Source organism: Rhinatrema bivittatum, chromosome 15, assembly GCF_901001135.1.
Source record: "Rhinatrema bivittatum chromosome 15, aRhiBiv1.1, whole genome shotgun sequence".
Classification (NCBI taxonomy): Eukaryota; Metazoa; Chordata; class Amphibia; order Gymnophiona; family Rhinatrematidae; genus Rhinatrema; species Rhinatrema bivittatum.
In genome coordinates, this window is record NC_042629.1 from 11,618,886 (window position 1) to 11,630,241 (window position 11,356).

General features: G+C 40.9%; 1 protein-coding gene across 1 annotated transcript in view; it reads right to left on the reverse strand.

Moving 5' to 3' along the window:
• The window catches only part of EPHA6 (EPH receptor A6), a 546,377-nt gene extending 536,594 nt beyond the window's left edge, over positions 1-9,783 (reverse strand). Inside the window, exons 1-2 of the mRNA XM_029577739.1 lie at positions 9,705-9,783; positions 8,086-8,749 (exon numbers count right to left, since the gene is read on the reverse strand). Of these exons, the coding sequence (XP_029433599.1) occupies positions 8,086-8,731 (646 nt within the window). The 5' untranslated portion in view covers positions 8,732-8,749; positions 9,705-9,783. The remainder of the gene's footprint in view (positions 1-8,085; positions 8,750-9,704) is intronic.
• Between the last annotated feature and the right edge of the window lie 1,573 nt (positions 9,784-11,356).

Sequence of the window (11,356 nt, forward strand, 5' to 3'; positions counted from 1 at the left end):
CTTTCGCACCCAATAGCGCCATCGTAAAAGGTGGTGCTATTGAGCGTGCTACTGGCAGCGAAAAGGGTCTTTACCTTTTCGCTGTCAGCGGTGTCTTCGCGGCGTCTGCGACGGTACGGATGCCGCCCAGAACCCGCCCCGATTTAGCATAGAAAATGACCCCCTTAGTTTCCTATGCAAACAGAGATTTGTCTGTTTTTCACTTTGTTGAAGATCTGATCTCCTGCTCCATCCCTCCTGATGCAGCCAGTAAGAAAAACGGCCCATGTTGGAGGACCCACAACCTTATTACAATAATAAGTAACACATTTAAGACTAATCAGAGAAAATTATTTTTCACTCAACGCACAATAAAGCTCTGGAATTTGTTGCCAGAGGATGTGGTTAGTGCAGTTAGTGTAGCTGGGTTCAAAAAAGGTTTGGATAAGTTCTTGCAGGAGAAGTTAAATAAACTGTTATTAATCAAGTTTACTTAGGGAATAGCCACTGCTATTAATTGCATCAGTAGCATGGGATCTTCTTAGTGTTTGGGTAATTGCCAGGTTCTTGTGGCCTGGTTTGGCCACTGTTGGAAACAGGATGCTGGGCTTTATGGACCCTTGGTCTGACCCAGCATGGCAAGTTCTTATGTTCTTATCTGCCTCACTGCTTTAATATGCAAGATTTGTCTCCTTGCTTATTGTGTTGACTGAATAAAACCTTTTTCTACTTCCACACGGCCCTACACATGTCCTACTTTATTTGACGCACCTTTGCCTTTGGGGGTACTGTAAATTTGACCATATTAATAGTACTTGAATCATAATTTGTTTTAATCAGCCAAATCTTTAGTTTATGAGCGCCAAACCTTAACCCTGTGCCTGAAGCATAATTCCAAATGAATAAACCTGTTTCGTATTTTACAGGTTCATATCAAGAGATTTAGAATCAGGGGGAACTTTACCTACTAGAAATGCAACAAGGACTGCAGGATATATTCTGTCATTCCACTTTCTTGCCTCCCGCTTCTCCTCTGGGCTTTGCCCATGCATTCTCAAATTTCGAAACCTTGTTTTTGAAGTATTTCTCGTGATCGATATCTGGTTTGATGTACGACACTATTTTAGCATCTAGGTTAACATGTAAACTCAGCCCATTAGACTTTAGAATAGTTCTGTTGTCAGCCTCCACCTTTGTTACAGCAAATGTGACTTCCTTCATTAACACAAAAGCAAAGGCAGCTAGGAACTGTCAAGGGTTTTAAGCCTCGTGTCACTTCCTGCCTCCCAGCTGAGCTTGTCGCCATGTACTGAAGGTTACAATAAAGTAACCTGCCAAGGTCTCAATGTGATTTACTTGGGGGAAAAATACATCAGCAGGGATCTTTTTCCTATTCAAATGACTTCAAAGCTTAGAGAGCTGAACAAAATTGCATTTAATTTCTGCTATTTAAATGTTAACAATACCCACTGCTAACCATGTTTTTCAATTTTGCTATATAAAGATAGGAAACAGCGACGCTTTGTATTCGCTACAGATACAATACGGAAAGTACAAGAACGAAGGAGAAATTACTGTTTGAACATTGCACAGAGAGCCTTAATTTTGGACTCATTCCACATCAACTAATCTTCATAGCTGTTGGATTGTATACGATGACCTGGTGGCTGAGCACTCACTTTCACCAACCCCCTGCCCCCACAAAAACCAAAAAGGAAATGAGAGGCAGCCATGTTTGCATCTTTGTAGATCCTCCCTTTTCCCATAGTCCTTGCTCTTCCCCTTATTGGGTTAAGCCTTTCCATCACAAATACAGCAGAAGCTTGAGGAGTGGTCAACAGCATTTAAACAAAAAAAAAAGCAAGCAGAGCCAGACATTTGGGATGTACAACTCCAAGGTGGCAGTACATGACAGAGGGACCAGTATTGATGTGCACAAAATAAAAGACATTGCGGGGTGATCATATCCGAGGATCTCAAGGTTGCAAAATAGTGTGACAAGGCTACAGCCAGAGGCAAAGGCCAAGATAGAAAGGAAGGTGATAATTATTTTACACATAAACAGTATAACCTCATCTAGAGTGTCTAATTTTGGAGGTCAGAGTAGAAGGCTGCAGAACTTGGACCATAAGTCCCTTGAGGATATACATACAGGCAAGAGATGGGTATATCATAGAGTCATTCAAATACCTGAATTAAGTTCAAGAATAAGAAGTCATAATATGAAGCAGAAAGCAGGAATACAGGAGTAAACAATTTATAGAAAGGCGAGTGGACGCATAGAATGGCAGGCAATGGAGACATAGACAGTAAGAATGTGAAGAGTAGGGAATGATCCTTGGTGGTGGGCAACCAAACATTAAGTGGTCTGTGGTGTACAGGAAGAAGGGAAAATGAGCAGACTAAATGGGCCCTGAGGTCTCTCTCTGCCATCATATTATGTGTTTCTAGGTTACAGTCCTTATTGGATGTCTGCCTGTAGCATTAAAACAAACACTACCAAAGCTTACTTACAGAGCCTTCATTAGAAGCCTGTTTACTAAAGTGCATTAAAACTGGCCGTTAAAATGTATTAATGGCCAATTTTAATGGAGGCTTTAGTTGGCTATTTAATTCCTGATTTACTAAAGATCATTAAGCCTTTAATAAGTCCGGTTAAAACAGATTTTTTGCTTTTGTTATTGCAGATGTGGTACTACTGATAACATAACTGTGTTAGCCTCTGGCAGTTAACATTGTCCCAAAGTAGGCCGCAATAATCCCTAACCCTCCTGCCCCCCACACCCTCTCACCCTTCTGGCATCTAAAATTAATGTCCTCCATATATTTCGCCCACCAACAAACTTCCCAGCATCACCCCACCCTTTCTCCCCTGCTCCCTCCCTGTATCCTTATGAAGAGGACCTGATGCCCTTTTTCTGGCCCTCTTCCCCTGACTGCTGCAAATAAGGGCCTCTAGCACGTCAGTCCAACCTCTGGCTCTAATCCTTCCCCTCAGCCACCTACCACTTCCATGACCTTCAAAAGGGAAGATGGGAACAGGAAGGAATATTCCTCCCTGCTTCCTTTCGGATGCCAAATTTGAACATGGGGCTGGATGATCTCATGCCCTCCTTTGCCCCACAGTTCCAAACCCCTTGTTTGCAGCACTCAGGGAGATAGAGAAACAGGGGAACTCAGGGCATTGGAGCCCCTTGATCAAAATGTTGGGAGGGGGTTTAGAAGCTGATGATGGAACCTTTAATCTGGATTTTGGAAGTGGGGTGGAAGGAAACTGGATGCCAGGAGAATGAGGAAGGGGCACCTCAGGGAGCATCATTTTAGATGCTGGAAGGATCAGAGGGAGTGGACAGGATTACCATAGGGACTTCTAATTTGGTGTCAAGGGGGTGGCAACTGCACCCTATGTTAGGTGCAGGAGGTAATTCAGTTTTAGCACTAGCAGGTGGGTTATCACAAACTACATTGCTTAACAAGATTTGTGGTAATCTTCTTGTATGCAAAACAACCCATTAACATGTTTTTGCAATATTCCTCACTAACCTACTACAGTGCATTATAGCGCAATAAGATAAATTAAGGGGTAGATTTTCAAAGGGTCATAACCCCCTAAAACCTACCCCTGCGCACGCCGAGCCTATTTTGCGTATGTCCTGGGGCTTTCAAAAATGGGCAGTCCGAGGGCGGTCCCGAGTCCTTCGGCACAGCAGCCGTGCTGGAGGTTCGCGCGCCAGCAGCTGGCCAGCGCGCTCAAGTTACGCCTGCCTCAGGCAGGCGTAACTGACCACAAAAGGTAGGGGGGGAGATTTAGGTAGGGCTGGGGGAGGGTTAGTTAGGGGAAGGTGGGGGGGAGCTGAAAAAAAGTTCCCTCCGAGGCCGCTCCGATTTCGAGGTAGCTACCGATTTCGGAGCAGCCTTGGAGGGAACGGGGAAAGCCATTGGGGCTCCCCTAGGGCTCGGCGCCCGCAAGGTGCACTAATGTGCACCCCCTTGCGCGTGCTGACCCTGGATTTTATAGCGCGCACAAATGTACCCCGCGCATGTAAGAATAAAAATCTGCCCCTATGTGTTTAACACATGTTAACAACTATGTTTTTTTTTTTTTTTTTTTTAATTATTATTTATTTATTCAATTTTACAACTTATACACAAAGAGCCCTTTGCATTCAAACAGGAGGATGAATCATAAGAAAAAAATATTACACCACATTAATTGTAATATACAATTATTTTTAAACGAAAATATTTATCCCCTTTTTTCTAAGTAACATGGGAAAGGAACAGAAAAAAGAAAAGGAGTAAATAAGAAAAAATTTAAACTAGCACTCTGCTAACATCCCATTCATTTATAAATTAGAACCAGATCTTTTTAGGTTATAGGGGGTTCCTTTCTGGCATCTATGAAGCCCCTTAACTGTTCTGGGTTAAAGAAAACATAAGTGTTCCCAGAGTGCTTTACTACGCATCTTGCAGGGTAACGTAGAAGAAAATTTGCACCAAGAGCTATAACTTCAGGGCGCATAGTTATAAATAATTTTCTGCGTAGTTGTGTAACCCTGGAAAGGTCAGGGAAAATACGGATTAATCCACCCAAATATGTTGTATTAATTGCTTTAAAGTAGTGTTTCATTATCATGGCTCTATCATACTCTGAAAACAGAGAAACAAAAAGTACAGTTCTTTCAGATATTTCAAGTCCAGAACTTTCCAAATACTGAGATAAGATGTTAAAGTTCCCTGTATCCCCAACTGGGGATATCTGTATTTGGCTCTGTCCTTGTCTTAAAAATAAAATCTTTTTTACAGATGGTATCTGTTCTTCTGGGATCTGTAGGATTTCCTTCAGATATCTCTTAAAAGTTAGTAATGGGATTTCCCCCACCACTTTCGGGAAATTCAAAACCCTTAAGTTTAATTGTCTGAGATAATTTTCTACTGATTCTAGTCGTCTTGTTAGAACCCCCTGGTCTTTCACGCATATAGCATTTATGTCAGACATTTGTTTTAACTCTGATTTTACTTGCTGTAATTCTTGTAATTGTTCTGTTCCCCTCAGATGTAACTGTTTATCAATAGAGTCCATTTTGAGTGAGATTTCCTCCGTTTTTTGGGCTTGCTCATTAAATGCCGTGGTTAACCCCGCAACCAGGTCCCATAGGGACTCTATTGTGATTTCCGTCGGTCTTTTCACCTCTATGGGACCTCTTACTAGACCACCCGTTCCCTCTCGTCCACCCACAGCTGTTTTAAATCTCTGCAGCATATCCTCATTTCGGTACTCACTCCTTGCTGCAGCTTCAAGGGGGCTCGAGGCATCGGGTGATCCCTCCACTTTCGCGGGACTTCCTGGCAGTCCACCCGATGAAGTCGCTCCTGTGATAGTTTGCACTGGCGACACAACTTGCCCAGTTGTCCACGCTGAGGTAGCATTCGGCGGTAATCGTGGTTCTGGTGGGGACAGCGATATATCCCCAAGCGGGGAAGGGACTCCTCTTCCCTCACCGCTAGCGGGGCTCGCTGTCCCTAGTGGAATGGGTGACGCAAAGTCAGTAATTACCCGCTGTCCTGTGGTTGGTGAGGGGTCGGGTGGATAAACCCTCACCTTCCCCTTTCTTTTATGTGGCATTGTTAAGAAATTCTATTTAGAATAAAGGAAGACAGGAGGGCTGAAATTGCGTCACAGCAAGATTTTCCAATCTGTGGCGACTCGCGCCGGACGGCGACACGCGCCGAGGGAGACCAGCTTTTGTACTGCCAGTCCCAAGCTGATGACGTCGGCGGCGTCGATTCGTGGGCGGGGCCCCAGGGGCCGGGGAAAAGCGTCTCCTCTACCCCAGCAAAAAGGTAATCCGGCTCGGCTAGTCAGAAAGTTCTTTCTAAGGAAATCTCCTCTGCTCCGTCCACCGAACGCCGAGGGAGACCAGCTTTTGTACTGCCAGTCCCAAGCTGATGACGTCGGCGTCGTCGATTCGTGGGCGGGGCCCCAGGGGCCGGGGAAAAGCGTCTCCTCTACCCCAGCAAAAAGGTAATCCGGCTCGGCTAGTCAGAAAGTTCTTTCTAAGGAAATCTCCTCTGCTCCGTCCACCGAACGCCGAGGGAGACCAGCTTTTGTACTGCCAGTCCCAAGCTGATGACGTCGGCGTCGTCGATTCGTGGGCGGGGCCCCAGGGGCCGGGGAAAAGCGTCTCCTCTACCCCAGCAAAAAGGTAATCCGGCTCGGCTAGTCAGAAAGTTCTTTCTAAGGAAATCTCCTCTGCTCCGTCCCAACAACTATATTAATGTAAACACATTTTAGTAAGTAGACTCCCTAGTTTTTACTAGTAAAGCTTATACGTGCTAGTATCAAGTCATGTTTTAAAGGCAAACATGGAGCATGCTTAGGGTGTTACTGAGATCAATTTAGTGGAAACAAACCCTTCTGAGTCAGTCAAAATGCATCATATTGCTTTGACCCTTATCATAACGTTCAATAACAGTTTATTAGCACATGGTGCTCCCATGTTCACTAGTAATTTAAAGGGTACATTAGTGCTTATTAGACCCCAGAGAGAGCTGAGGTTAGATGCTATTATTCAGAAATGTATTCTAAACCAATCACTCTGCTCCTTCTACAGTTCTATCTGAATGCAGTAAATGGATTTACTATGCTACCTCTAATGAATACTCTAAATCCTGTCCTCTTACTTAACCATGGAATCAGATCATTGGTGTCTAGTGACTCAGGAGCCCCATATATTTGAATGGCTCCCAATGTTTAATATTTGATATAGCGACAAACATCTATAGCATCTGGATGATCGTTTACAATAAAACATAACAACCATCCCAACCCTTCAACATAAAACAGAAACCCCCATATTTCCTTCCCAACCAAACCCAAAAGTCTGGCTAGTGACATATAGTAAAAGAAGAAGAAATCAGCTACAACTTTTTAACTAAAGCTTGATTAAAAAGCCAAGTCTTGATTAATTCCCTAAACTTTTCCTACTCTTAAATCTTATCTTTGCAGAAATAACATAAGGTCCCTAAATGAGATTATCGATAAATGAAAGCACATTTGCCTGTGCCATGCAAGCTGAGATAAAAAATGTAATGTTAAAGTAAAACCTCTGTGACCTATAAGATTTTTATCGAGGTCTAACTGTAAGCAGTCACAGATGAGTGGAAGGAATTTCTAATCAATACAGCTGTCAGTCAGCTTTAGAAATTTAACAGAATTGTTATGTTTGAAAGTTCAAAAGGTTGATGCTGAATAATATTGTTCTTAACAGTGTCACTGCCAGCACTCTTTCCATCCTGCTTCACATTTTTATAGATATTACAGACATAGCGCTAAGATAATGTTACAGAAGAAAACACCAGGTCATATTAGGGCCATTGTATGCAATATCCATTGCGTGTCTTGGCAGCTCAAAGTTTAAAGTCTACTGGTGCACCAAAACCAATCCTTCATTACAATGTCTGATTTCAAGAGTTCAATCCACTTATCCAAGCTTTCTTATAAAAGAGTTAATCTGAAAATGAAGGCTGTACATGCAAAAGAACTCCATGTAAAATGTCTCCTAGCTCAGTTCCCCTGTTAGTCTTTTCAAATTCTCTTCAGTTCATGTCAGACCTTTTACTTGGCTACATATGAATGGACAAGCTTAACGTGATTGCTCAGTTCAGGCTTCCAATATTTGAATGCAACCTTGTACTTCTGTAGACTTATTAGTTTGAATAAATAACCACATGCTTTATTCTTTTGAGACAATCACTATTATTGTAAAATTTCAACCTTATAAAAGCAAAGACTCAAAACAACAGTTCTCCTGTCAAATATAATATTAGGACTGTGCATTTCATTTCATGTTTATAAGAAATGAGATCATTGTGATAATTTAACTATCGACTTATTGCAGGGGTCAAGGAATCCAAACTTACCCTGGTAAGTTACCACATACAATTAATTATATACTGTATCATTTTAAATGACTCAATTTTATCATACACCACCCAGGCTAGAAAGAGAATCTAAATAAAACCATTGCATGATATATTACAAACTCCTACATACTGAATAGAAGCTATTTCAGGATGATTTTTGTTAAAGTATCAGGTGCTTACCATGACAGGAGCCATCCACCTCCTCATATCCAATACTGCAGACACAACGTCCGAGAGGCACGAGCCAGTCCCCATCAGCTCCACAGTATAGCTTAGGAGTGTCACGCTCCTCTGCATATTTCATGCAAGACCCACGTACTTCCACCAAAGAGGAGGAATCCACTCTGGGAACGGTGTCAGGAAACATGGCCAAGTTACGGACAGTAAATGGACACTTTTTGTAGTAGACTCGGACAGACACAAGAGCAATGCATGCCCCAATGTCCTGGAAAGCGAGATAAAACCCTTTTCTGTTGATTGGCCCCACTTCACGAACCTCTGTGTTCAGTTTAAGAATGCGATCACCTAGATCCATCTGTGTAAAACTCTCATCAGCTGCAATAGTATCAATTTTACTGTATTGGCTTGGCTTAAACTTTACCCCATGGGACTCATCTGACTCCATGTAGTAGAGATTAAAAGTTTCCTTGCAGGTCCCCAAAACCCATGGGATGCTGTTACAGTCCCTCAGAGTAAACTTCATCTCCACAAATATTTTCTGCGCTGCATCACGGGAGATCCAGTTGGTACGTAGCCAGTTGTTTTGGTTCGCCTCCATCACGTTGCAGACCTGATAGGTGTGAATGGGCCGATTGTGCTCATCCATTTCAGTGATGGCATCCCACTGCAAACAAGAAAAGATTGTAAAGCATTTTATTTCATTCATCGGAGAAGCAAATTCCTTGCAACATTTGATTCCCTCTTGTTGGCGATAAATTTACCATGGGTAGAAAATAAGGAAACTGCTTAGATTAATAAGGGATAGCTAAGAATTTTGTAGGTTTTATAAAAACAAAAATAAAATAAAACTATTTAAATCAAATGTAAAGTTTGCAAATGGGGAAGTAGGGTAGAATACAATTACTAGAATAATTACTTCTTCAACATGCATTTTTAGTAGAGGATTTTTCTACTTTTTGTAGGTAATAGGCATATCACGTATACAATGAGAAAATACATCAGAAAGATAATTGCACACAGTAAACGGTATTCACCAAAAGATTACCCAGTGTCAGTACGTGACCAGGTACAATATGCCCTTAGCACATTCAAAGAACATAGAAAGAAATAGAGCTATATTGACAAAGGACTTACCCAAGGAAAAGAATAACGCATACAATAATTAAAAATAGAAAATAACAAGGAAAATATGAGTAATGTGACATTAGAATAAATTTATGCCACAGAGAGACTTCAGTACATTTATATATTCTGTCTTCCCTTCTGTCGTGTATGAAATGAAACACTGGTTATTATGGACTGTTAGCTTATAATTTTATTTTTAAAAAATCCTAAATATCAGAAAATTCATTGTTAAAATCTTTAATTTTTGCCATCAGTATTTTCATCTCCACTATATTCTAGGCAGCTGGCATAAGTCAGAAAATATGTCGTGGACCCATATTTCTAATTGCAATTAATATTAATCACCTGTTACTGAATGGCAGATTGACAGCGATTAGCTTTGTTGGTGTTTACATTATTAGATCTCTCTCTTCCTAGAAGCCACACCCCACATCTTATCAAGTAATACTTTGTTACATTTAACAATTAAATTTTAACTCAAAAAAGCTTTTTACCCAGACAATTAATAAGGATGCAAAGAACCAGCCTAGATGGACCTCGATCTTCTACCCCACAGGTCAGCCAGAATTGGGGAGGTTGTGGATGCAGCTCCTGGGAGGAAGAAAACCATGGTCACTGCCCAGTGATGAACAACTAGTAACTGGATTTAGGGTCTATGACTGCAGGGTTTCCAGAACGTGCCTTTCTGCATGGCAAGAACCAAAGTAAATTTGGAGGGGGTATAATTGAAAAAGAAAAATAAGGATTATGAGCAATAGCGTTCTAATTATTTTCCTAATTATAGATGATAGCCATAAATGTTATGTTTCTGGTCTGTGTTAGTTTTGTTCTTGTTTTGATTTTTCTTTTTTTCTGTTACAATGTGGATTTTAAGCAAATGCTCCTGAGACTTCCATGGTTGGCTTGGGTATTACTACTCACAACACAATTCCATGTAGAAGTGATGATATCCTTTGTTGTATTGGTAGAAAATCCTATATTGAAAAGACAGCAATTCTAGTTATGTGAGAAAAATGCAAGCTGAAATATTATATTTTAAAATAGCACCCACGAAAGAATTTAAAAGTATTGTGGAAGAGAGTACTAAGATTGATCTCAATCAAAGCGAAGGCAATGGGAACAAAATCAATCTAAATCTAAACAGCTGCGATGAAGCACTTGATTCGTGGGAAAAAATGACCAAGGAAATAGCAGACAAATACAGCCCAATCCGAACAAAAACCATGACAATCTTAAAAAATTGAATCCTTGGTATAACGAAGAACTGAAAGAATCAAAAAGACACCTTAGAAAGCTTGAAAAACTTTGGCAAAAAAAACCCTACAGATACCACTAAGAAGATACAAATAAATCTAAAAAAGGCTATTATGCAAAACAAATACACAGAGTGGTTTTCAACTCAAAACTTCTGTTCGAAATAGTCAAGAGCCTAATAAAAGAACCTTCTGCTCTCCAAACAATGAACAATAATTTCTCAAGAAATTAATGTAATGATTACGCTACAGCATGAACTGAAGAAAATCCAGAGGTTGAAACAATAAATCACCCATACCAACCCTATTAAGCAACGGAAAACTTTAATGCACATCATTTGACACAGTATTGAAGCTGGAGATAAGCAAAACCATAACTAAACTAAAACCAGCTACCCATCCATTTGACCTGATACCTCTTTGCTCAAACTAGTAAACCAAACCATAACCCCTACTATCACAACTCAGGTAAACCTTGCCCTTGCAGAGGGACATATGCCCCATGGTCTAAAACAAGCAGTTATAAAACCAATACTAAAGAATAAATTGGGAAGATCTGACAACTGGGACAACTACTGACCAATCTCCAGCTTAACCTTCCTTGCAAAATTTATTGAAAAAGCAGTGCTTACCCAATTAGAGACTCATCTCTAATTGGGTAAGCACTATATCCCAACCAATTTGGTTTTCAGAAAAATTGCTCAATGGAAACTCTTCTACAATCCTTAACTGACCCTGTCTTATGAAGATTTGACACTAATGAATCTCACTGCCTTGTACTGATTGACTTAACAGCAGCCTTTGCCATTATTGACCATAATCTACTTTGCCAACAGAAGAGAAACATAAGGATCAAAGGAAATGTACTTAAATGGTTCACCTCATTCCTCATA